Source organism: Esox lucius, chromosome 6 (assembly GCF_011004845.1).
Source record: "Esox lucius isolate fEsoLuc1 chromosome 6, fEsoLuc1.pri, whole genome shotgun sequence".
NCBI classification, from domain to species: domain Eukaryota; kingdom Metazoa; phylum Chordata; class Actinopteri; order Esociformes; family Esocidae; genus Esox; species Esox lucius.
Genome location: NC_047574.1, coordinates 16,104,347 through 16,130,782, shown reverse-complemented (window position 1 = coordinate 16,130,782; position 26,436 = coordinate 16,104,347). Strand labels below are relative to the sequence as shown.

General features: G+C 38.8%; 1 protein-coding gene across 1 annotated transcript in view; it reads left to right on the top strand.

Moving 5' to 3' along the window:
• Positions 1-26,436, top strand: part of LOC105010587 (formin-2) — a 49,037-nt gene that overhangs the window by 18,277 nt on the left and 4,324 nt on the right. Inside the window, exons 7-17 of the mRNA XM_010869976.4 lie at positions 561-648; positions 1,725-1,786; positions 8,827-8,918; positions 9,020-9,149; positions 9,402-9,548; positions 9,790-9,849; positions 10,514-10,634; positions 12,205-12,297; positions 21,990-22,041; positions 22,558-22,707; positions 26,270-26,351. Coding sequence (XP_010868278.3) covers positions 561-648; positions 1,725-1,786; positions 8,827-8,918; positions 9,020-9,149; positions 9,402-9,548; positions 9,790-9,849; positions 10,514-10,634; positions 12,205-12,297; positions 21,990-22,041; positions 22,558-22,707; positions 26,270-26,351 — 1,077 coding nt within the window. The remainder of the gene's footprint in view (positions 1-560; positions 649-1,724; positions 1,787-8,826; positions 8,919-9,019; positions 9,150-9,401; positions 9,549-9,789; positions 9,850-10,513; positions 10,635-12,204; positions 12,298-21,989; positions 22,042-22,557; positions 22,708-26,269; positions 26,352-26,436) is intronic.

Below are 26,436 nucleotides of genomic sequence, written 5' to 3'. Positions count from 1 at the left end.
TGATGTGATTTCAGGACAGACACAGGGTTTTCAGTGACTGTGCTAATTATTTTGTGTTTGTCACTTACAACAAGGAATTTGCATTTAGAACAGGGAGTTAGTTTTTGTTGTACCTGTGATGTATAGTTTCATTTACCAAACCTTTCAGACAAGCAGGGTTCATAATTCATATTGATGTATATGATCAACCAGGGATTATTGTATTATTTGATATAAATATTAATCTTTTTTTGTTTCACACAGGCCTCAGCCTTAGGCTTCCATATCACTTAGTCCACCCCTGCCTGTTTGCTGTGTGTCATGAGAGTAAACAGATCAGGAAAAGTCACAGAAAACATCTGTAGTTCTTCAACTGTTTGATATATAAAAAAAAGTATATTGCATCATCTGAAAGGAAAAAGCCTGTGGAACATGCTGAACATCTTGTGTTCTCACATGCTGTATGTGTAAACTCACCCTGTGGTACCTGGCCAGTAATACGTACAATCACTGCTCTCTATTCCTTTTTCTTTCTTCTCAATACATCTCTCTTGTGTTCTTTCTTTCACTTTCTCTTTCAGGTAGTTAAGCTGTTAAACAACAAACGATCCCAGAATGTGGGGATCCTCATGTCCAGTATCCACTTGGACATGAAGGACATCCAGAATGGTGAGGGGTGATTATCCATGAATGCTGATGCAACTCACCCCATGCACCTTACTCAACACAACTTAATGACATCAGGAAAACATGTTTTCAATTACAAAAGACAAAACATCAATCACTCTTCTACAACGTCTATAGTGTTGCACTGTGTGCCACGGTTTTGAGGCGGTTCCTTAGGTAGATGTTGGAATTTGATGCACCTTCCACAAATGTGTGTATAATGCAGGCCAGTAGGTGGGTTTTTGATCCAGTCTACATTCTCTGTAAATGTCTGTTGATTAGATAAAGCTCATATTAACAAGTTTTCAGTTAGTTTTGATTTTTCTTTGTCTTAAAAGTTAATTGTCAATGAATGAAAGGCATGCTAAATTGGATTTCCATGTGGAGATTTATTTGGTCAGTCAAGAACGTTCAAATTTTTGGCCCTGAAAAACTATGTTAGTCTATTTGGGTAGTATGTTTGGGGTCATTGTCGTGCTGCATGATGAAGTGCCGCTCAGTGAAATTAGCGCTATTAACTTGTACATAATATCCGTCCACCATATTTAACAGATAAAGGTGCATGCTGTGAATACATTTTTAATAATTTAATAAGACGATCATTTTGGTCTCATAATCTTGGTCTCGTCCACAATACGTATTCCCAGAAGTTTCCCTGAATGTAACTTTTGATGTCCTGAACAAGTTAGCCAATTAGAAAAGTGGACACGTGCAAGGGGCCAAGGCCCAAAAGCAATCCGTCCAAAGTCATCCATTCTCATCTGGTGTCCGTTTTCCATGGATCAGTTTGACAGGGCCCTAAAGGTTATATGGGTTCTTATAATTGATCTGTCAACAGGAACATTCTGAATAAATGTCTCCACAGATACTTCACATGACTATTACCAATCTTCACATTGTATTATTTTTTTGTCTAACACAAATGATAGCTATTTTAGTCTGACTCAGGGGGCTAAATATTTGTCATCACATTGCCAAAGATTGAAATGCATTTATTGTTTTTCTTGTAATTACTACAGTAGTTATTTTTTGTGTTGAACCCATAATAATCTTTCATAATTATTTCACCTCCTTTACAGCCATTCTGAACATGGACAACACTGTGGTGGATCTTGAGACATTGCAATCACTGTATGACAATGTAAGTTGATTTAAACTGATCATTACTATATACTGTGCTTTTTGTGACACAAGCATTCATTGAAGAAACAAATAGGTTTTGGGAAACTGCCTTTCAGTGGTATGTTGTTCCTGGGCACTGGCTGTATTCTTTTTATTAATGTACTGCCTACATTTCCCTATATTCCAAAAATATACTGTATATACTCACAATATTTAGTAAGAACATTCCAAAAAGCATAAACAAACACACAACCATACATCTTATCTTAGCCACTGCTAGCTAAAAGGCAATTACTATTATTGCCGGCATGCATATTTATATTTTTTTCTAATATAGTACTTTTGGAAAGTATTCAGACCACTCACTTTTCTCCACATTTTGTTGTTATAAATACTTAATTCATAATATATTAAGTTATTTTGCCATCAATCTACACACCATGCCCCATAATGACAAAGTGAAAAACAAAATTGCCAAAATTCACTTACACAAGGTCATAGCATGCATAATAATCGCTCTCTTTAGAATGGTATGATTTGTTTTTAGATCTATTTGTTTTAGAAATGTTCAACTATGAAGTATAAAACCTGTCCATGTTAGAACACAACTAGAAAACAAAGTAAGTAAGTATATTGTTTTCAGGTTTGTCATTGCACAATCATAATTGTCATTGTACTACAGTATATGAATGAAATGGGAAATGTTAACTTAGTAATGTTTTTGCTAGCAGTGTTTACAAGTAGCAGAAGTGTGGTACAGTGTCTTCAAGAAAACTGATTAATGGATGATTGGGTCCATTTCTGTAAACATTTACAAGTGGAAAAAATTGATGCAGATCTTCAGTCCACAGTGTGTGCTCCAAACATGCCTTTTTTCAGTATCTGGAATTCATATTCCATGTTGTCCACTTAAAAGGCAAACTTAAGGATATATATGCATTAAATACCAAAACAAACATGGAAACCTCAATCCCTAGTAGTACAGTATGTGTGGTGTCAGCTCTGGGTGCAGTATGTCTGCTGGAAGGGGACATTTTATTCCCTAGTCAACATCAAATAAACATACATTATTTTCATTACTCCTCTTTTGGAGTAGTACAATACAATACAAAAGGAGTAGTGACGTTTTCTCATCTCCATAGAGTTTTTTATTATTTAATTGCTTTAGATCAAGGGCTCGGTTTTTGGTGTTTAGCAGGCACCAGTGTCAAATACATGTTTGTTAAGCCGGCTCTCTGCCTGGATAAAATTTTTGCGAAAATATTGCTAGTTTACCTGATTTATAATAATCTCTCCAACGCTCAGGTGGGAGCATTGGAAATATAAAAATTCATGATGCCAAGTGCTTGTTTCAGCATCATTTCATATCATACTGTGCCCAGTATCATATCATAGCTGGGCACAGTTCATCAAAAAATAAATTGATAAGCATTAATCAATGGAAGTTAGTGATAAACGTTAATACCCTCTAGAGTCTAAGTACATTTTTGCTTCAGTTCGGAATGGGGAACGAGACCAAATCCAATGCTTACTGTTCAGAATATCTAGATGTTCTTTACAAAGTCAAAAATGTATTTCTCTGCAGTAAGATTACGCGTAAGCCTCAAGCAACAGTATGAAGGTCAAGAGTGAAAAAAACACTTGGGAATCCTTGTATTAATTGAAAGCAGATTCAAGTGTTGTAAATCCAATCTGTAATTGGCCAACAACGAATGGCTATCAGTATCAGGATTGGCTATTCATTATTATGCTGGGATGAGACCTTCCAAAAACGGAGTAAAAGAAGGAATGTAGTGTCATTTGATTTAGTCAAGAAGTCAGGAATCCAATGGGAAAAAACGCGAGTTTCTAGCACACACAGTTAAAAAAATAACTAATGCAAGCCCTTAAAAATGCCCAATAAAGGTATTTTAGGATTAGCAGATTTTAATTAACGGAGGTTAAATAATGGAAGTTGATAAACCCGCTAATGATTTTGACTGTTAATTTAAACATTAAATCGTTAACGAAAATGTTGACTTAATTAATTAACGATTAAAGGATTAACGGTTTGGTGCCCAGCCCTGGTTATTTGGGTATGGTGTGTGGGAGAAGCATATTAGATTAGATTTAGATTAGATAAAAGTTTATTGTACAAGTACAGTACAACGAAATGCAGTTAGCATCTAACCAGAACTGCAAATAGAAGAGGGCAGAAATGTCCAGTATTAAGTATATGTATTTTACATAGATGTGCAATGAAGGCAAATGCAGTACAAATGTGCAAAGGGAAATAGAGGGCAGAAAAATGTACAAGTATTAAATATAGTGTATGTTACACATGGGACAAATAGTTGACCAGTGGGATAAATAGTTGAAACTGGGTAAACACTGAGCCTCTTAGTCACTATAAGCTACTGATTAGATTAGATTAGATTAAACTTTATTCTCATAGTCCAAGTACAGTAATATGTAATGCAGCTAGCATCTACCAGAAAGGCAAGTAGAAGGGTGCAGAAACTTTACAAGTGAAACAATTAAGAGCAATGTATGTTATAAACGTACAATGAAGGCAAATGCAAGTACAACTGGCAATACAAATGAAGGCAAAGTGAAGGTGCAGGGTTACATGTGCAACTGAAATCCAGAGGGGTGCTGGTTAGAACATTGGACAAATAAATGAGAAGTTGCTGGTTTGAATCCAGAAAATGACAAATTGAAACATCTGCGTTCGCCCTTGAATAGGCACATCGTTCTGGATTACTGTTCATCTTAAATGAAAAATGTAATAATGTCTTTCTTTCAGTGTTAACAAAATTAGGAGCTTGATTTCAACTGTATTACAGTTTATAGATGCAATGAAAATTCCTGGGGAGCCTTTGGCAGAGACAGATGGCTTTCTTATGACCACCAGAGCAGCATTAATAATATTGATAATGGCGTAAGGACTGTGAGAGGTGTAGTTCTGAGGAAATGTGTCATAACAAAGGATCAAAAGAGTCTTCTCAACCCACCCTCATCTCCATCCCACCCTGTTCCCTTGCCTCATTCCTCTTGCTGGAGGGTGTGTTATTGAGTTAAAGAGCTGAATGGTTTCTCTTTTGTATTGGGAGACTCCGTCCTGTCTCCCAGTCTGAAACCCCGAACCACAGTTGGCAGTGTAGCCACCCTGACTTAGGAATGATGGCTTCTAATGGTTACAGCCTCATAGTTTTACAGTTTTTTTCAATTGCTTAAGCACAATTTGGAAAACAGGGTCCGGTTTTTCAAACCCCTTCACACAATTAGCACAACACTACACCAAAGTAGCACAACACCTCAGAACATTTGCAAAATTGAACACTTTTGTCAAAACTATACAATGTCTTATAAGAACGTTATTTTGTTGTTATAACATAAACCCACCCTTCATATGGTCTGATTCTGTTTGAATCAGTCAAACACTGCTGTGCTCGACTTAAAACACTTTTAGCATTTACACAGAGAAACGGGAAACATAAATTCACCAACACCACATGACACCAATTGGGCAGACTAATGAAAATATGTATTTATTTTCATGTACTCAAGTCAGTCAATACTGAACATTTCAACAAAACATTCATAACACAACATTTTCCAGTTTTGTACCATTGTACTGTAAGCCTACAGGAATACTGTAACATAAATTACATATCCAGTTCAGTACCAAAAATAAATAAATAACATCTCTCCGCCTAGCTGGATCTGGCCATAGGGCCTAGTCAACATCGCCGGCTATATTTCATTTGCAAGGCAACGTGGGAAGAATCTTTTGGAGTGACGAATCCACCTTTGTATGGATGCTGCTTCAATTTGATCACATGCTTCCTCCATAGCTTGAATGAGGGCCATCTGGGGTTTATGAGGAAGTCCTCAATGGGGTTTAGGAAGGGGGAGTATGGTGGAAGGTATTCAACTGTAAATTGTGGGTGTTGATGAAACCAGTTTTGGACCAGAGCAGAACGATGGAAAGCTACATTGTCCCAGACAACAATGTATTGCATCTGGTCCCTATGGTTTGCTGCTGTGATAATATTGTGCAATCTGTCTAAAAATGTAAGAATGAGGTCAGTGTTGTAAGCACCCAAGTTGGAATGGCGGTGGAGGACCCCATTCTGTGTAATGGCAGAACAAAGGGTAATGTTACCCCCATGTTGCCCTGGTACATTGACAATAGCCCTGTGGCCAATTATGTTTCTTCCCCTTCTTCGTACTGTTATCAGGTTAAATCCAGCCTCATCAATGTATTTAACACATGCAGGACTTCCTCTGCATCCATTTGCAAAACTCTCTGAAATACAGCTAAAGATTACATTTTGTATATCAATTTACTATAGGTCTGCTATACAGTAAAATTACATGTATAGCGAAAAGGTTATGTGTGCAGTACACAATACTACAGTCAGTGAACAAAACATACCACTACATATTCACGCCGCAGGACTTTCCACCCTGTCTGATTTTCTTTCAAATTGCACTTTATACAGTTGTTTCATCAGAACTTGATGTTTTTTAACGATACAGGCTGTTGTTGACAGAGAGACCTGTTGGACATTATTGAAACTTGGGTGATCACTGACAATATGGGCTTGAATGTATCTAAGTCTGATCGCATTATTGGCCAAAACAAGGTTTATGATTTTTTGCTCCTGTGTTAATATGGGGCCCCTCCCTCCTTGGTGTTCTCAACGTTCAATCCTATGTTGGCCAAACAAAATACATGTAGCTTACTGTAAAATGATACAGGAATAGATACCAAATCTGTTGATATAGTACATGCAGTAAGCTATGGATTTTCTGTTGACAGAACATACGTTTCTCGCCTGTGCTCTTGACGAAATGTCTGAACAATTGATGCCACCGTGTATCTGCTTAGGTTAGGCTGTACTCTCAGCCCAGCCTCCCTCAGTGTTAGTCTGTACTCTCAGCCCAGCCTCCCTCAGTGTTAGTCTGTACTCTCAGCCCAGCCTCCCTCAGTGTTAGTCTGTACTCTCAGCCCAGCCTCCCTCAGTGTTAGTCTGTACTCTCAGCCCAGCCTCCCTCAGTGTTAGTCTGTACTCTCAGCCCAGCCTCCCTCAGTGTTAGTCTGTACTCTCAGTCCAGCCTCCCTCAGTGTTAGTCTGTACTCTCAGTCCAGCCTCCCTCAGTGTTAGTCTGTACTCTCAGTCCAGCCTCCCTCAGTGTTAGTCTGTACTCTCAGCCCAGCCTCCCTAAGTGTTAGTCTGTACTCTCAGCCCAGCCTCCCTCAGTGTTAGTCTGTACTCTCAGCCCAGCCTCCCTCAGTGTTAGTCCGTGGTTTATTACATGGTCCACAATTGTAGCCCAAATTTCTTTACACTGATTTGGTTGTCATATTCTTTGTGCATGTCCTGCCCCTCCTCCAGGTCTTCCTCTCCCTCTTTCTCTTCCTCCACCTTTTTCTCTCCGAATTACCCCTCTCATCTGCACTCTCCCTCCTCCTCTGACTCTGTAAAAATATTTTGAAGACAGGAGACACCAGTTGCATTTTATGGTGCTTAAACCTGATTGGTGTGTCTACAATTAAGCACCAGTGTGTGTGCACACCTGGTGGCTGTGTTTAACCAATTGGTTCATGGGTGTGTTCATTTGAAAGCTTTGAAACTGCAAGGAAATGACATCATGATACATTTCTGTGTCAAATGCATAAGTGTGTTTTGTGTTTTGCAAATCACTGTGTGTAATGTTTTGCAAAAAGTGTGAAGCTGATAATGTGCTTACAGTTGTGCAAATCTGGGTCGGTGTTTTGCTCCTTGAGTGTAAGGTTTTACTAATTGTGGGAAAGTTTACATTTTAGTGTGTAAGCAACTGAAAAAAACTGTAAAACACACACATTGACACAGAGCCATGGATAAGATCATTCCTCACTTCACAGTAAGAATTGGAGTCACCCTGTCTGGGGCTTTGAGAATAAAACCAGTTCTACTCTCAGAAAACAAACCAAAAGGCAGGAAGGAGTCACTGTGGTACTCGTACCCAGAAAAATCAGGAGTCGTAACCAAATGACCCCACACTTAGAAGTTCAGGGAACACCTCCCAGCACCACATTACACATGATAAATAATGACATACTTCAGCACTCAGGCTGACGACATACTCATAGGCTGTGAAAACATGGGTTGAAAGACATATTATATTGCTTTGTATGGATAAATAAAATTTTGATGATAGTGACATGGGTTCAGAAAATGTGGTCATCATAATACAACATTGATATGATGGGTATGACCATACATGAGAGGTTCAGAAAAAACAGTGATTACCAGCAATATAGCAGTGTTAACATAGCAGTGACCTTTTGTCCGATTTTCTTTTCCAAAAGCTCACTTTTCTCTGTAATGAGAGATGCAACTATCTTTTATACTATCACAGCAGAATGTCTTACATCATATCCTGTGGGCACCAAATGATTCCTCAAATTGGTTCAATGTCACCTTGAAAAAGGATCTGTCTGAAATGTATCAAGTAATTCCATTTTAAAACAAGAACCAGAGTGCTTAATAAAAACCAGAGCATGTCATGGAAGAGCTTTTTGAATACTAATCACCATGTGTTTCATGCCCACATATAATGTGTGCTGCTATGTTAGGCCCGGGCCAGGCCCTGGAGTCAATCTTAGATCCTGCATCTCAGACAAGCCCAGTCATAAGAGTCCTGCGGGGTTAACATTTCTCTTTGTTGGCCGTTTTTTTTTTAATACCTGCATTAGGCCTGTCATACTCTATTCCCTTTGCCTTTGGGAAATGAGAGGGGATCATTGGCCTGGTCTTCTTTGTTTAACCAGCTTTGGTGTCTAAAAAAAAAGAACAATGTTTTAAATAGAAACAATGCTATAGTGTTTCTGCATAAAATAGTTGTTTGGTTTCTAAGAAATAAACAATAATTTTTAAATAGAAACCATACTATAATGTATATTACTGTGGTGTTTTAAAAAAAAAATCTACCATGGCTATATTCCCCCCCAGGTGTATATTATATCTGAAGTGCAAGTATATTATTTATTTACTATTTACTTAATATCACATTCTTTACCTACTTCAGAGAGCTCAGCAAGATGAAATGGAGAAGATTGAGCAGCATATCAAGTCATCCAAAGTCAAGGATGACGCAAAGCCATTGGACAAGCCGGAACAGTAAGAATATATGTGGGACAGTAAAACCTAAAATTCAAAATGGTTCCTAGTTTTCTTTTAACGTAATGTATTTTTGTTATTTTACTTTCCCCTACCTCAAGGTTTCTCTTCCAGTTGTCCCAAATCCCCAATTTCTCAGGAAGGGTGTTTTGCATCATCTTTCAATCAACCTTTGTTGAATGTATCTCTTCCATCCTCCGGAAAGTAGAAATCCTTCAGAAAGTGTGTATGGTACGTCCCCTGTAAGCCCCCACTCAGAACAACATGTTGTGGACAATTCAATGTACAGCCATCCAGTGAGAGTGTTGAGTACATAAGAAATAATCGCCATACATATGCCTCATTGATGCAATGCACTGAACTGAACTATTTCAAAAGTCTTCTCTTTATTTCTCCATATTCAGTTTTTCACCCCACTTTAATAGTCTCTCTCTTTTCTCTCTGCTTAATTGCTTAACTCTATTCAATGTCTTTTCCCATCAGACTCTGAAGAGTGGTCAGAAATTGATGCAGGTACTTGGCTTGGTTTTAGCTTTTGGGAACTTCATGAATGGAGGGAACAGATCGCGAGGGCAGGCCGACGGCTTTGCTCTAGACATCCTGCCCAAACTCAAGGATGTTAAGAGCAGTGTGAGTATCAGTTGAGCTATAACTGTAATATATACAGTGCTTAAGGAATGTCTTTGTCCCCAATTGCCCATAAAGAAAATTAGAGGAAGTGCCAACCCTAAGTTTCCCAAGCAGACTTCACATTGTAGTTTATGCATTGGTGTTTTCTCCATGCAAACCAACATATTCTGCTCTAAAATAATTACATTATTGACAGGAATATACTGTTCATTTATTCGATTATTTTTCTTCTCTGTTTCAGGATAACTCTCAGAGTCTTTTGTCATACATCGTTTCTTACTATCTAAGGCACTTTGATGAGGTAAGTTTAGTTCCTATTTATATGATTCCCTTTTTTATTTACTCTGATTTTGCTTAGATATCTTAATTAAAAAAAACTAAAAAAAATCTTTTCATCTCTTGCCAGAGGATAGAGTGGTTTCTTTTTTTAATCAAGTTATTTATTTTTGATTTCCTCATTTACAATGAAAATGAAAGTCTCCCACATAGTTCGGCTGGACCTGTAGTGTGTTAGCTGGCTAAGGATCCAAGGACGACTATTGTAAATAATTAGTTTAGCCAGATGAGATTAACTCAGCCTGGAGTATGTAGCCAAAATCAGCCTATACACCATTGTTCTGGGATCCTAATGGCTCCCTGGTAATATTGATGGACAGGATAAATGTGTGCTTTGATTACAGTGTCTCCTCTCTAGCTCCATTGCCACCATGCAGCCTTATTTTGGGGGCAATGATTGGACGGCTGATGGTCGGGACATCAATCCCAGTCTTACCTGGGATCCATGCTGGAGTAGGCTTCTCTGGTCTTTAAAGAAGATTGACTGTGTATGTCTCTTTGCGTGTGTCTGTGTGTCTGTGTGTGTTTGTGTGTGTCTGTGTGTTTGCGTGTGTCTATGTTTGTTTGCGTGGGTCTGTGTGTGTTTGCGTGTGTCTGTGTGTGTTTGTGTGTGTATGTGTTGTTGTTAGGACGCCGGTAAAGAGACTTGTGTCTACCCACTTCCTGAACCCCAGGACCTTTTCCAGGCATCTCAGATGAAGTTTGAGGACTTTCAGAGAGACTTACGAAAGCTGAGGAAAGACCTCAATGGTGAGACTGGCTCCCACACATATATATTTTTCTCAATTGACAAAGCTTGAACTGTATTTTTCCATTACCCGGGCATTTACATTGAATGTTAATTATGACAGCCATGGTGTCTGATCATGTTTATTTTACCACTGTGTGGGATTTATGAAAATATGATGCAAATAAAATGTATCTCTCTATCTCTGTAATGGAAAATCTTTCTAAGCGTGCCCAGCCATACAGACGTTTTGATCTCGGACCAGGTCAAAAGACAGCATGTGTTTGTCATACCGTCTACCAAACCGGAATCAGATGGAGTGTCAAGAGTAGACATCTGCCAAATCCTGTAGGCGTGTTTGTACTGTCCTCACAACAACACATGGCTACAAACAAACCAGGTTCAGGGGGATTCCCCTACCTGTGTTCTCCAGCTTAGTTCCCTCAGTGTGGGTGGATGAGCAACATCATTTATGCAGCACCCCCACATTCACATTACAAACCATTACAACTGAATATCCCATAATATAACTATTAAAACCATCGGTGTACTGGGTGGGCCATCCAGTTGACAGAATATATTTTGTAAATCTGTGTGAAATAATTTTAACATAGACATTTTTGAATTCTCCTCAATGCTCTACAGAGGTAGAGAGAATTCCACGAAAGACAAACCATTTGCATATTACCATTCAAGTTTATGAGACACACTTTTGATGCTGCTGTGCGATGAAACCCCCAAAACCTTTTTTTTTTTTATCTTGTTATTATTTGTAAAGTTTGAAGATCAAGTAAATTTTTCCAGACCTATGAGGATATTGATTTGCTCTGTAACTACCATAACACCAGTGGTGTGAAGTAAATAACATAATATAATATAATAATATTAGTACTACTAAAGGTTTCGGTCTCTGTATATGATACTATAGTATTTCTATTTTTCACAACTTTTATTTTTACCTCACCATATTCCTATTCCTAAATAAAATAATGTGCTTCTTACTGTAAATGTATTGTTACTCAATTGTATTGATTTATGACAAGTGGGTGCTTTATTTCATATCTACATAGTAGCGTACGTCATTGCTTCATCACACACTATATGTTCTCTTTACTTTAGAGGGACATGCTGACTGCTGTAACAGATGTAACAGTTGCCTGGGGGTTAGGTTAAGTAAAAGTCCAAGCCCAGCTTGAATGGCCCTAATGACAACAGTTAGCTACCTCCACATAGGGAGCCATGTGGTTAACCAATTTACATCTGAGAACGCTGGCATGCACGTTTTGTATTCGTTATGTTCACCGATGGATTATTGCCTTCCAGGGGTATTCCAGGGGATGCTGCCGATTCCAAAGTATCTCATATTATTGACGAAAAAAGTGTTAGAGCAAATTGGAATGCATCGTTACTGGTTAGGTTCCCCAACAGACCCCTAATGTATGGTCCTTTACCTTAATTGCACCAGCAGGTAGTGTATACTGAAATATAAAGAATACTTATATGATTTAAAAGCTACTTATTTTAGATTGTTGACAGAACATCTCATTAAGCCACGTTCTTCTTCCGCCTCCTTCTTTCTCTCTCTGACTCAAGCATGTTCTGTGGAAACCGAGAAAGTCTGCCAGTTCTCTTCTGAAGAGCACCTGCAGCCCTTTAAGGACAAGATGGAGGAGTTTCTAAGCCAAGGTGAGTTTGCAAACACAGAGTGCAGGCAGGCAAGATTTAAAGTGTCCCAGTTATAATTACTTGACAAATGTATCAACAGTTATGGTGGATATTGCGACTGTGTGCAACAGAAATGGGACACTGGTCATTATAAGTGCTGAGCTTTGAGATGGGTTTCTGTTCCACCCCTGCTGGAATGAGGATAAGGGTTAAGCACACCGTGGAAAGATGTTTTGATCAGGGGGTTGCTAAAAATGGCCGAGCGCGAGTTGGCAGTATTGCTGTGCGCCCATCTGCAACGGACGCACCAAGCGCCAAACTAAATGATGAGATCTGGCCAGGGGGAGCTGAGTCTATGACGGAGGGACGGGGTCACTGCATACCTGTGGAGGATGAGTTAACAGAAACACAGATTTTAGGTTATTATTGCATTCGTGTTTTACATTATATTATTATATTCATTTTTTTATGCTGTATATTGTAATAACCAACATATAAAATAGCACTTTTTTGCGTACCATATTTATAGAATTAATAGAAATGTATTTAATTATCAGCATGTATTATATTATAACTGCACCAGCTATTAACTTAATAGCAAATATTAATCCTTTGCTAATTATTTACATGTAGTTGCTACACTAAAACTGACCACTTAAACTGTATCAGTCCAAAAGTGTCCGAATCCCTGACATGCGGGAGCCATCTTGATTTTGTGTTAGGGGATAGTGATCATGCTAACCCTTGGTAAGACTTTACTGAAGCTTTCCAGCTGCTCTTTTGGGTAATGTAGTGTTTGGAAGGAAGATGTGTAGAGGCAATCTTTCAACACAGTGTCTATGGGGACCTCTGATTATCCCAGGCCGTATTGAATAACCCATGAAAAAAGTTGTAACAATGGCCTTCTGTTCTGATGGGCTGCGGCAGTGCTTGCTAGCCGAGCTTTTTACCTTTCTGGCATTTCAAGAGCAGACTTGTGCCACGTATGCACCCAGTAATAATGAAATCTTACTGCAGGATTGGACAGTGACTGGGTAAATAATGCAACTGTTTTGCAGAGGAAATTTGTCCTTCATCTTTTAGTTCATTCTTGTCCTCTTTTTCCTCCCCGCTCTTCCTTTTTCTTGTCCAGTCCTTGATCCAAATCCCAATTTCAACTCGTCTTCATCATTTTCCCTCACAACCATCACTCTCTGTTTGCCTGTTGAAGAAGCCCCTTCCCCAGCCCAGATATTTTTTTACTGTAGCGCCTTTTTGGAGAGCCTCCTCCCTCTTAATCTAACTCGTTTAAACTCTCATTCTCTCCATTCCTCCCTCTGTCATATTAGGAAATCAAATAAACACTTGGAGGGAGTTGTTTAGCCTGGGAGCAGTTAAAACAGGATGATGAATTAGCCAGTGGAGCGAGCGCTGGTGATGAATCCACCTTGTACCTTCCCTATGCGATCAGTTCTGTTTATTTTGGTTTGACCAGAGTCTCTGTTATCACCCTGCCTCCCATAACCTTTCCACAACTTCCCTTGAAAGAGTACAGTGCCTCGGCCCAGCATCTCAACAACAAGATCTAAATCTATTATAATAATGGTTTTTATCGTCATAAAAGAGAAACACCAACCTTTTGTCTATTTTTCACTGTTCAGTATTAAGTGTAAGGAACTGTCTGTTCATATAACATGCACATTGGAGGTCTTGGCAGCTTTACATAGACTTTGGGCATGCTATTTCTAGCAAACTATTCCCATTATTGTTGTAAGAATGAGGTCATTGGTCCCTTCTCAAGTGCTTTTGTATTCAAATAAGAGTAGGTAATCTAAAGCACATGTTCTTCTGCTATATAACTCACTGTCCTTGAGTCCAACTTTAAAGGAAGCTGGATGAAAGCGTCTCTCCGAAAGAAATGTTGGTTTTTCCCTTTGATGCAAATGACGAGGTTGTCCTCAGAGAGAGGAATGTTCGGTGTAAAACTGACATGTGACTTGGAAGGCTCCAGACAAAATTTGCTTGGTGCCTCCACTGTGGAAAAAAAAGAGCATCAACAGCAATGTCTTATTTGTGTTATTTCTATAATTTCAGACCCCGGGGTTAAACAGTTTCTGGCTCCATAGTTTTGACCACTCTTGTTTATTTTCTGACCATGAAACTAACCACAGAATAACAGTGGAGGCGGACTTGTAGGAACGGCACTGTTTGGTCTAGCTTGTTTTTCCCTGTTCATTTCACAAATTCTCATGCATGAGATGCCTTTGATGGAGCCTCTTTGCCTCTGAACCGAACACTGGCCATGTGATAATCTGTTTCTGATGAAAATCAAGATTAGTTATACTGGCTGCATGCACTCTTCACGGGACTGACTACTGCATTGGCTAGCAGTAATGTCTCCAGAAGTAGGCCTACTCACACTGTGTCAGATTATGGCTTATCCTTCAAAATCTCCTGTATCATATTCTAAAATTCTCTTTCGAGAAGTGCCTTGTTTCTAAGCTGTAGGCCAGGGGTGAAGATAAATGTGAGTAAACTATAAAATGCAGTCGGGATGAATCGTTCAGTTAACATAAGAGAGCATGAAAACACTCCAGTGGGCAATTTACATAAGACTAACAAGAACTACTATGAATCTAAACCTTTTATATAAATATGTTGTTTGATAACATTTTAATCTTGGTTTATAGGAAAGAACTAATGTAATTTTCATATTTTTGCAAAAGGTATTACATATAGACTAATCCCAACAAAAGTTAATGGAATTTCATGTATTCTAACAGTGTAAAGGGACCTCAGTTTACTCTGAAATGTGTTCTGTATCCACATAAAGCGAAAAAAAGTTATTCAAGTGCTTAATACCATTAGAGATCCTCACAGGGGAACCTGATTCCATTTTATAATGCTTTTGCCATTTACTCCTCAAAACAGGTAGATAAGCTGTGGATTTCATGTAGACTAGATAAAAAGCAGACAGAAAAAAAGAGAAAAAAGAGAACAACAAGAGACAAAGGCAGCAAAATCCCAATTGAATAATACCAAAATCTAGAAACATGAGAATCCCCAATAGTGCCATCCAAAAACTGTATATCTCTCACCAGATGTTCAAAGACAATCTCCTTGAAAGTTGTTTGAATGACCCCAGAAAACAATGTTGCCATTGCCAAAGCTCAAAATGACAAGTCTTGATCCATTTCATTCCATCACGTTCTCACCCAAACGGAGTCCTGGCAGCACCTCGTCCCTATACTCCCTATACAAGAACTCCAATGGCTTCCTGTCTCCCAACGCATTGAATACTAGATCCATGAATATAAGAAGCTTCCTCACTCCATTCCTATGCAGCAGGCCACCTCACAATCCCCAGGTCTGAGTTCCTTGGCTCTGGAACTCCCAACCAACCATTCACGACTATCAATATCAAATAAATCCCATGTGTTATTATTGCTATTACAAAAGACTGTGGGTCAGAACAGCTTCCTTAAGACCCCTCCAGATATGTTTAGACATTTATATTCCTAATATCCCAGCTGGAAAGAATTAATACCATTAAAAGGATTTTCCTCCTGGAATGATTTGCCATTTCCAGATTATCCTCTGGTTTATACCTAAATACTTTCCTACACAACTGGACTCAATCAACAACCCGTTCATTTTGGGTTATAAAACGGGCACTTCTGTAAATCAAAGATTGAGGGCGTATTGGCTCCCAAATGTTGTATCTTGCTCTAGGGCAGCTAACAATTGCATCGTATTCTGGCTTGGAACTCTCCTGCTTTGACTACCTAACCTTTTTGCATTTTTGACGTCATCTTCCATGTCAGTGTGTAGAGAAATCACTTCATAATCCTAGTCGTTACAACATTGCCAAACCAGTGTTCACAAAGGGGCACGCTTTACATAGCTACGCAGCTAGTCTTCTGATGACAAAATGTAACTGTAATTTCTCTGGAATTATAGTTTCCCCTTTTTAGCACAAAAAACTGAGGTTTGTGCTTTTATTTGGGTCTGTTGTATGCAATTTTCTGGATAGCTAGGTCTTCAGCTAGTATGGAATGACAGTCCATAGTTGCCCAAAACACAATTATCATGTCATTGCATCAAGACGTGCCCCACTGAAGCTACATTCATTCTCAGCTGTCAAATAATGTATAAGAACATGTTCTGACAGTTAGGCCCAGCTCAACAGGGGGAGCTGGTAGTCAACGAAGTGAAAAGTCAGGAGGAAAGGATGAGGTGCATGAAGGCAGTTTCCCAGGTCAAGCTGGGACAATAGATGAAATGGGAGAGTGTGGAACAGTGCAAGCTTGGCTGGCAAGACCTATGGATAAGGGAACAGAGTAGCGTTCTCTTCAGGTCAACATATGACGTGCTCCCATCACAACAGAACCTACACCTCTGGGTTGGAGAGGATCCATTGTGTCCTCTGTGCTCATCACCAGCAACATGAAGGCACATTAGAAGGCCGTTAGAAGGCAAGAGTAACACGATCAACAAGTTGCACCAAGTTCCATTAAAACAGCACATGCACATAATTCTTCTGTTCAATGGAAGAACCTCCAATGAAAGGAAATACAACTAAGCTTCCAAAAATGGACAATTGGAATCAGCTAGAGACTGGAAAATATTGGCCAACGGCTCATTTTTCCGAGGATGGAAAGTCCAGGTATACCCAGTGGAAGTGGGATGCAGAGGCTTAGTAGCACATTCTTCAACCCGGTTTCTCAGAGACGTTGGGTTCAGTGGTCAAGCCTTGCTTCACACAGTAAAGAGCTTGTCAGAAGCAGCAGAGAGGCATAGCAGCTAGTTGTGGTGGTGACAAAGGGATTCTGGATGGTGACCTCAGGCACAATAGGAAGGAAATCAGGCTGGTGTATGGGGAAGTTGGGCTGAGGTGAGAGGGGGCGGGGGTGGTTTTGGGACGCGAGATTCACCGTTGAACCCTCTTAAGGTGTTGTGGGCTAGTCAATGAAACACCAAGCACGGAAGGTGCCCACTTGAAAACCCCGGTTATGTACCCTCCTCACCTCAATCCAGAAGGTTGTCATGCTGATGCGCTGGGGAGACCACTATGAGGTTTATCTTCAGGGCCAGCATCACAGCCGTTGTGTGGGCTGATGCGCCAGAGAGACAATAAGTTAAACCCTGGAGACGACATTACACTTCAGCCAGCGACACCAGGCAGAAGGATGTCTATATCATCAGACTGGGGAAACAATGGAGGAAAACGTGAACGGATCAAGTTAGTCTACTGTAAAGCTGCACCTTAGTTGGTATTTATCTTGACAAGAGCCAAGTTCAAGTCAGCATGACGTTTGAACACCTACTCATGTTATGGAAATCATGCTTTAAAGGAAAGAGACAGAAACTCCAAACCAACTATCTGTCAGGCCTCGGCCAACTGTCTGTGCCTTTATATATGTCTCCCTCAACACACCTGTGTTTCTATCTTCAGCTTCCAACTGTCATGAAAATAATAAAATACCCCCCCACCCCCCAAAACAAAGTTTGAGTGTCTCATGGAAGCGCCTCCCTCATCGCTCAATGATGCCCACTCAGAATATAGTATTAGATATAGAGTTTCTTATATGCTGCACTGGCTTCCATAAGCAGTGATTTGGAGATCCATTCAGTAAAGATTCCAGCCCATCTGCTTTATGGGACATCTTAGAAAGCTATGAAAATGTTATAGGTAATTTTAGACCATTAAATTGTTGGAATCTGCTCTTGAAGGCTACTAACTGGCAATGCTTCATATGGTATTTACTGTATAGAATTTTAGGTAAAACAAGTATCGCTGAAGAGGCACCTCGATGTGATTGGCTGGGTTGGCTGAGTGCCATAAGACTGTGTTGTTTAAATATTTTTATTAATTTAGTAATGTACTCTATCTAAATGCTTTTTATCAAAAGAGTTGACACTCAAGAAATATTAAACATTGTTAAAGTCAGAAAGTCACATTTAAATTATAACTTCTGAAGACTGGACTGTGGTAAATTCATTTAATTTACCACAGTAAATTATCTGCTTTTTGCTTCTTGGTAGCCACATTTTATTTGAGGTGATTCACATCCAAATTGGTGGAAGGGTTTAGAAATTACGGCTCTTTAATATGTAACCCCCTCTTTTTTAAGTGACCAAAATTAATTGGACAGTTGACTCAAAAGCTGTTTCATGGACAGGTTTGGGCTATTCCTTCATTATTTCTTCATCAATTAAGCAGAAAAAAGTCTGGAGTTGATTCCAGGTGTGGCATCCGCATTTGGAAGCTGTTGCTGGGAACCCACAACATGCGGTCAAAGGAGCTCTCAATGCAAGTGAAACAGGCCATCCATAGGCCGCAAAAAACAAAAATCCATCAGAGAGATAGCAGGAACATTAGGAGTGGCCACATCAACAGTTCGGTACATTTTGAGAAGAAAAGAACGCACTGGTAAGCTCTGCAACACAAAAAGGCCTCACATAGAAGGAAACCCAGTGTTTGAAGTCCAATGCGTTCCAGATTTCAAGCAGTCATTGCCTGCAAATGATTACAAACAAAAATTTTATTTATGATTGTGTTAATTTGTCCAATTACATTTGAGCCCCTGAAATAACGGGACTGTGTATAATTTTTTTTGCAATTCCTAAACGATGTGATTGGGAATTGATATTTTTGTTCAACGACTTGAATTAAAGCTGAAAGTCTGCACTTTAATTGCATCTTGTTTGTTGTTTCATTTCATATCCATTGTAGTGGAATACAGAGACAAAAGTATGAATATTGCGTCAGTGTCCAAATATTCCCATGCCTAAATGTTTTTATATATATTCTGTGTTCATGTTTTTATAAATTTCACAATACGAGCATACTTTCATATTATCAACAGCATGGTTTGATTGGTATTGCCCTGGGAGTGTGTCTTGATAAAGAGAAGTTAACATCAGTGAAGCAATAGCTTATATGAATTTCTCAATAGCAACATAACTCACCCAAGCGATTTATACATTGCTGGAAGTAGGGCTGCCCATAAGTCAATATGTAATCTCACACAGCCTAATATAACATGCATTTTGCACTGCATTTTGTTATTGCAAACAAATTTGCATTTTCACTCAGGAACAGGAGGTGAGTAATGTGATGTCTGCTCAGCATGATATAAGCATTCTATGCATGGTTAATTTGAGGATAAAGGTGCTACAATCTTTAAAGTCTCATAGTATTTCAAAACATTAAAACATGCATCCAGGCCTGTAATACTGTAATCGTATTAGAAACATTTAGAGTCATTTTAGTGACGTAATTTAGAAAATCTTTAACATTATTGCAGTTTATTGATGGTCCTTAAAAATCTTTGAACCAATCGAAGCAGAGCTCACAGTTAAAAGGGCAGATGAGATTTTCTGATTGAATAATTTTATGCTTTCTTTATTATTTAACAGTGGAAAATGAATTTTAACAGTGTCCCAAAGTTCATGGGTTTATTGATTCCCTAACCACTCTTCTGGGTAGGGGTAAGAGGCTAGTTTGGGATAAACAAGCTTGAATAGCTGTACATAGATCAGAATTACCTTAATTTGCTGATTACAGTGGATATAAATGTCTACACATCTACACAAGTTTTTGTGATGTAAAGAACGAGACATAGATAAATCATGTCAGAACTTTTTCCACTTTTAATGTGAACTATAATGTGAAAAAAAAAACTAAAATCTTCAAATAAAAATCTTACAATAACCTGGTTGAATAAGTGTGCACACCATCTTATAACTGGGGATGTGGTTGTGTTCAGAATTAACCAATCACATTCAAACTCATGTTAAATAGAAGTAATTACACACCTGCCATCATTTAAAATAATTCTGATTAATCACAAATACAGTTCAGCTGTTCTAGTAGGATTTTCCTGACATTTTCTAAGTTGCATCTCAGAGCAAAAGCCATGGTCAGCAGAGCTTCCAAAGCATCAGAGGGATATCATTGTTGAAAGATATCAGTCAGGAGAAGGGTAATAAAATAATTTCCAAAGCAATAGATATACCATGGAACACAGTGAAGACAGTCCTCATCAAGTGGAGAAAATATGGCACAACAGAGACATTACCAAGAATTGGCCGTCCCTTCAAAATTGATGAAAATATGAGAAGAAAACTGGTCAGGGAGGCTTCCAAGAGGCCTACAGCAACATTAAAGGAACTGCTGGAATTTCGGGCAAGTACTGGCTGTGTACTACATGTGACAATCTCCCGTATTCTTCATATGAACTGGCTATGGGGTAGGGTGGCAAGACGGAAGCCTTTTCTTACAAAGAAAAACATCCAAGCCTGGCGGAAGTTAGCAAAAACAAACATCAAGTCGCCCAGAAGCACGTGGGAAAATGTGTTATGGTCTGATGAAACCAAATCCACAAATGCATGGCTTCACCAGAAGAAGATTTACGCTTTGGAATGAGCCAGAGCCAAGACCTGAATTCAATTTAACATCTGTGGGGTGATCTGAAGAGGGCTGTGCACAGGAGATGTCCTCGCAATCGGACAGATTTGGAGAACTTTTGCAAAGAAGAGTGGGCAGATATTGCCACATCAAGATGTGCCATGCTAATAGACTCCAACCCCAAAAAACTGAATGCTGTAATAAAATCTAAAGGTGCTTCAACAAAGTGTTAGTTTAAGGGTGTGCACACTTATGCAACCAGGTAATTGTGAGTTTTATTTATCCCCTTCATAGATTTCAGTTTATTTTTCAATTGAATTGTTCACATTATAGGTCACATTAAAGGTGGAAAACGTTCTGACATGATTTATCTTTGTCTTTTACATCATAAGAACCTGGCATTTTGACAGGGGTGTGTAGACTTTTTCTATCCACTTCACACATACATACAGGTGTATTTGGTGTAAAACTGCTGCTAGTAGACAACATACAGGCAAAGGGATTATAGTGTGTTCAATATATGCTGCGTTAGGTGTCCCTTACCAAATATGTTGCTTTTTTTGCAGTGTGAAAACGTAAAAAGGATAACCAGGAATTATTGCTGCTCAAAATCACCTAATTCCAGCTGGGCCCTGACAGATTCTTGCAATTTATTTTTCTAAAAGAATCTGCCCATGAGAGATTAGGCCTCACACAAAGATTGATCACCAAGCCAGCTATTTTACAGTAAACCAGATTTATTTTTACCTTCATGAAAGTTGGATTTGTGAAAAGTACCCTTTTAAAGCAAATAAAACCCTAACTCCTCTCTTTGAGGGTTTGCTAATTTGATACTGTTCACTCATATCAATTGTTTTTGCAGAGTTTGAGGACATTTTACAGTTAGACAAAATGTACACAAATAACACTATTCCAAAGGAACACGGTGTTCAGTGAACATGAACTAACCCTGAAATTGACAGCAAGTTCATGTGATGTGTGAAATCCAGTGTAAACCGTTTGTATAGGGAAAAGACTGGAATTCAGCATATATGAGAATTGTTTAATCAATCAGTACTAACGATAACACTACCTTGTTCCACAATTTATGTGTAATCAGATTTGTTATCATTGCTATGTAGCTTTGTTTTTTTTAATATCCTAACGAGTGACTAAATCATGGACTGGATTGGCGCATGTTTCTATAATGATGCATGGATATTGTACACACCTTACTTCTTTCCCATTGAACGAAGGACATAGAAAATATATTTCTGGTTGATTAATTAATGTCTTATGTTTACCTGTTTTGTGTATGCTTATTCTGGGTTTTCTTTTACAGCAAAAAGTGATATGGAGGCACAAGAAAAACAGCTAGAGAACACTCATAAGATGTAAGAACAAACTTGATTATATTTTCAATGATTAGGTCCCAAGGCTACAATAGAAGATGTGCATGTACCTCTAGATGGCCTTTACTGCAGGTTCTCTGTTGTTGATCTAAGCAGAGCCAGTGTAGACAGCCTTGGCTCCAGGCTTCTGTTAACACCAGACAGGAATGTGTTCTCTCTGAACGCCAAACAGTGTCCCCAACTTGTCCAGAGAATTGATCAGACACAAAACCAGGGCAATTATCACATGCTTTCTTAATCATATACTCTGTTTTTGTATGTTTGTCTTTCTTAGATTTGTCCACAGCAGCTTTACTTTCCTTAAAATATTTTGTACCTGGATTTTGAAAACATATTCTAATCTAACAAGTACTTTGTGTAAAATCTGAATTGTTTTACTAAGATTACCTTTCACAATTTGCACTATTTTAATCATTTATTTGAATGATTTTAATGTCATAATGACATTTGTTTATTTCCTGTATCTACAGGTAATGTTTTTGTGCCTTCTATCCCCAGTTTCTTGGAGTTAAGTGTGTTCTTTTCAGTGAAGGCCAAGTCAGGGGAGAAGGAGGTTTCTCCCAACACACTGTTTTCTGTATGGCATGAGTTTTCCACAGATTTCAAAGAAGTTTGGAAGAAGGAAAACAAACTGATTTTACAGGACCGGTAAGGATTGAGGTGTTTTTCAGTCTTTTTGTGTTTGTTAAGACTGTTCTATTCAATGAAAGACACTATTTACAGGGTTAAAATTGCAGGATGTTTTCCAATGTAGAGTTTTTTCTCACCATCAAAAGACCTATCACAGATTATCTCACCCTGTGTGTAAACCCGGTGGACTTGCTGTTTTACAATAATCTTTATACATACAAAGCACATAATCTTGTCAAGCCAAAGAAAGTAATATGTCGTCTTAATATGTAAAATAAAGCTCCTTGACCAAGGGCAAATTAAATACACCTTGTTCTAAACAAATAATTTGTTAAAGTTCGATGAAGACCAATTCTTCTCCCCTTCGCATATGAATTGGTAGCTCAAATTCCATCTAATCAAGCATGTCTCCTGCATTGAGCTATAGGAAGTCTGTTGTCTGTCTATTGCATCAGACTTCCTCATCAGACATTTTTTTAAGATTCCATGGGTCATTTTCTCATCCCAACCCCAACATTATTTTCCTAAATTTAGACCACAGTTTTTATTTTTATTTTGCACTGTGTTGAAGTAAAAACCAGACGATGATGGAACATTTAGTCCCGGAAAACACATTAAGATTGTCAACTGACTGGTCAACTTCAACCACGCTCCCTCATCTGATCAATCTGGTAGGAAAAGTTTCCTAAGCCCTCCCTACCCCCAGTTCAGTCTGAGATTAATTTTCCCAGAAGGGTTTAGCACTTAAAAAGGTGCTTGTTACTGGTCTCCAGTGCATAATTTGTCCGGGACATCCAGATCCGAAACTTGGCTACTACTATCTGGTATCTCGCTTATTGGGACCTGCACTTAATTTGACAGATAAGGTTATCTGTCTTCAACAATTATAAAACATGAGAAGAAAACAAAACAAACAGGGTGGTAAAAAGGGTGCGTATGAACCAGCTCTGGTGGATTAATGCTTGCTAGCTATCATTAGAAATAATCTATAGAAAGACAATCTAATAAATTTTACTTCTTTAAATTAGTGGTTCAGTCGGCACCAAAACAGCCCAGAGTCAATGTAGTTTCTGAAGAGATTTCAGATGATAGTAATCTTGTAACTTGCGCTAATACTTGTGAAGCAGGGTCTGAAGTTAGCATCATTAGTGAGCAGCAGGGACAGGACACAGGTTTCTTGACTGATTCAGGAGGAGAAGATGATTAAACCAGTAATACTTGGGATGTACAGGAGGACGACAGGGATGAAGTTGGGAATTCTGAGACAGTAGCAGAGGTAAAAAAAATGTAATAACCTGCTATCCTTGGCAAGTCATTGATAAGTCACATCTGGGCTGTGTCGTTTGTAAAAAGGCTGGGTCACTGGGACTAGACAAGACTGCTGGGAGGAAGCTGGCTAAAGAATGGCTGTAGTGTTCAGTCACCTCACACCAGATATCCCCAAAAAACAACAGGTTCTGAGGAAATAAAGTGTTTGAACATGCAAAGATCAAGGCACACATAGCATTGGCTGATATTGTGGATAAAGTAAAACAGAATTCTATTACACAGAAAATGATCAAGACAACAACACGTTTTTCACATAGCTTCCAATGATGCAAAAAGCCACAGGGCAGGTTATGGCTTGGAGAAGCAAATATATTGTCAGGAGCTGAATGATTTTGACATAGGTTGAATTCTCCACTCCAATGTGGCATGTTCAAATATTAAACAGCACATATCAACAGAACGGAAAAGGAAATGATTTGAGCAGATTGTTGAATGTGCGACCAAACGTGGCCTAATTCTTAATGATGCCACTAGTCTAACATTGATTAACTATTGTAAAACTTCAACTGCAGATGGAATCGCCTGAGAACACTGTTATTGAAATAATTGAACTTGACAATTCAAGTGCTGAAGGAATCGTCAATCAACTTTTACTTGCACAAGAACCGGTAAACTTTATGCAGGTCTTTCTAACTGAAACACTTATTGGATTGTCATGTGATGGTGTATTTGTTATGCTTGGGCCAAAGAGTGAGGTGGCATCCAGGCTAAAGCTGCCATTTCTCAACATCATTGGGTGTCATTGCTCTGCACATCGAACTTGCTGCCAACAATGTAATGAATGAGTCAACCATTTAAAGATGATCTTGGATAAACTGTATTTGTTAAGCAGCACACAAATTAGAACAGTACAGAAATGAAAGAATGTGCTGACAGTTTAGACATCCAGTTTTGTAAAATTGGCCAAATTCGGGAGAATAGCTGGGTAGCTTCTAGTTTTAGAACCATCCAACCTGTATGGAAATATTATCCTGCTCTCTAGAAAGATTTTATTCAGGCAGCGGATGTTGGTTCACACGACAGCGCTTACCGCGAGAGCTACACAGGACTTGCTAAGCATCTATACACGCCTTCATACAAAATTGGGGCCTTATGTATGATGCTCTTCATGAACTGGCTGAGCTGTCAATGGTTCTTCAAAAGTGAGACTGCACATGTGCACAAAGAGCTAATTTGTCACCAGGCAAGAGTTTTTGAGGCATGAGTGAGCAACTATGTTGTCATACCGAAGTGACCCAGAGGGCAATTCAAGAAAAAAAAATTCAACATGTTCCATTGCATGCTGGACAACCAATGACAGGGTCTTCATGGACCAGTGAGAGTTCTTTAGGAGTCAGTTGAGAAACCTAAAAATCTGATTGCTGTCACATATGCTGTCACACAAGGCCGGACTGGTTACAGCAAGCTCATTGACGATATTTAAAAGTGATTTTCTGTCAATAATGACCCCAGGATGAGAGGAGATTGTATGGGGAACAAGAAGTGAAGTCTCTCTTCCAGCAGTTTCACATGTATAGTGCAAGGAGTACTATTCAGGCCTTAAGGGGATACTGTGAAAACAAGGAAACAGTAGTTCCACATGGTCTGAAAGAATTCTTGGCAGTAGTCAACTCCATACAATTGTCCAACGCAGAATGCAAGAGGGGAATACATTTTCTACATTCTACGCATTTGCAATGGTGGTAGATTTGATGACAATGACGATGATTTTGATTATGGTATAAGTAGGCTTATCTATGGATTGGGTGCAATGCTTGAATTATAGTAAGAGATGGGTTTGCTTTTCTGTGCAGTCCCCTTAATTTAATAATGTGGGCACAGACCAGTTTTGGCAGTGGTGACAGTTATGGAGGTGTTAAGGCATTTTGTGTATTACATTTATCTGTTCAACTTATTTATCTGTCACATTCTTTTTTGACAGCAAGTACATAAGGCTTTATCACAGTTATTTCAACACCACACTGTTGTTATATCTTGTTATAGACCTGGTTTCTTCCAAAGACTTGTACGATCCACCTCCATTTTGTAATCTCTTAATTTACAAATTCAGCACTGCTGGTCACACAACTTTCTGCTGTGTTAACAGGATAGGCAACAAATCTTTCCTGTAGAAACTAACTGCTGAATTGTCTGTCCTTTTTCCACTGCAAACATCTGTGTATCTATAATTTTTCCTTTTTTTTGCATTTCATAAGCAAATATGTATGTGTATATTACGTATGTATGGTTGAAACTATTGTTGTCTTTTCAGACTGAAAATGGCAGAGGAGGTCTTTAAACAAGCTAGAGAGAAGGCTTCGTACAGTGTTAAACCCAAACAGTCCTCTGGAATAGTATGTTTTGAACGCCTTTCTGTCTACTTTCTAACACCATATTCTTTGTATTTCAAGCTTTTCTCACCCCTTTTTTAACATCTGT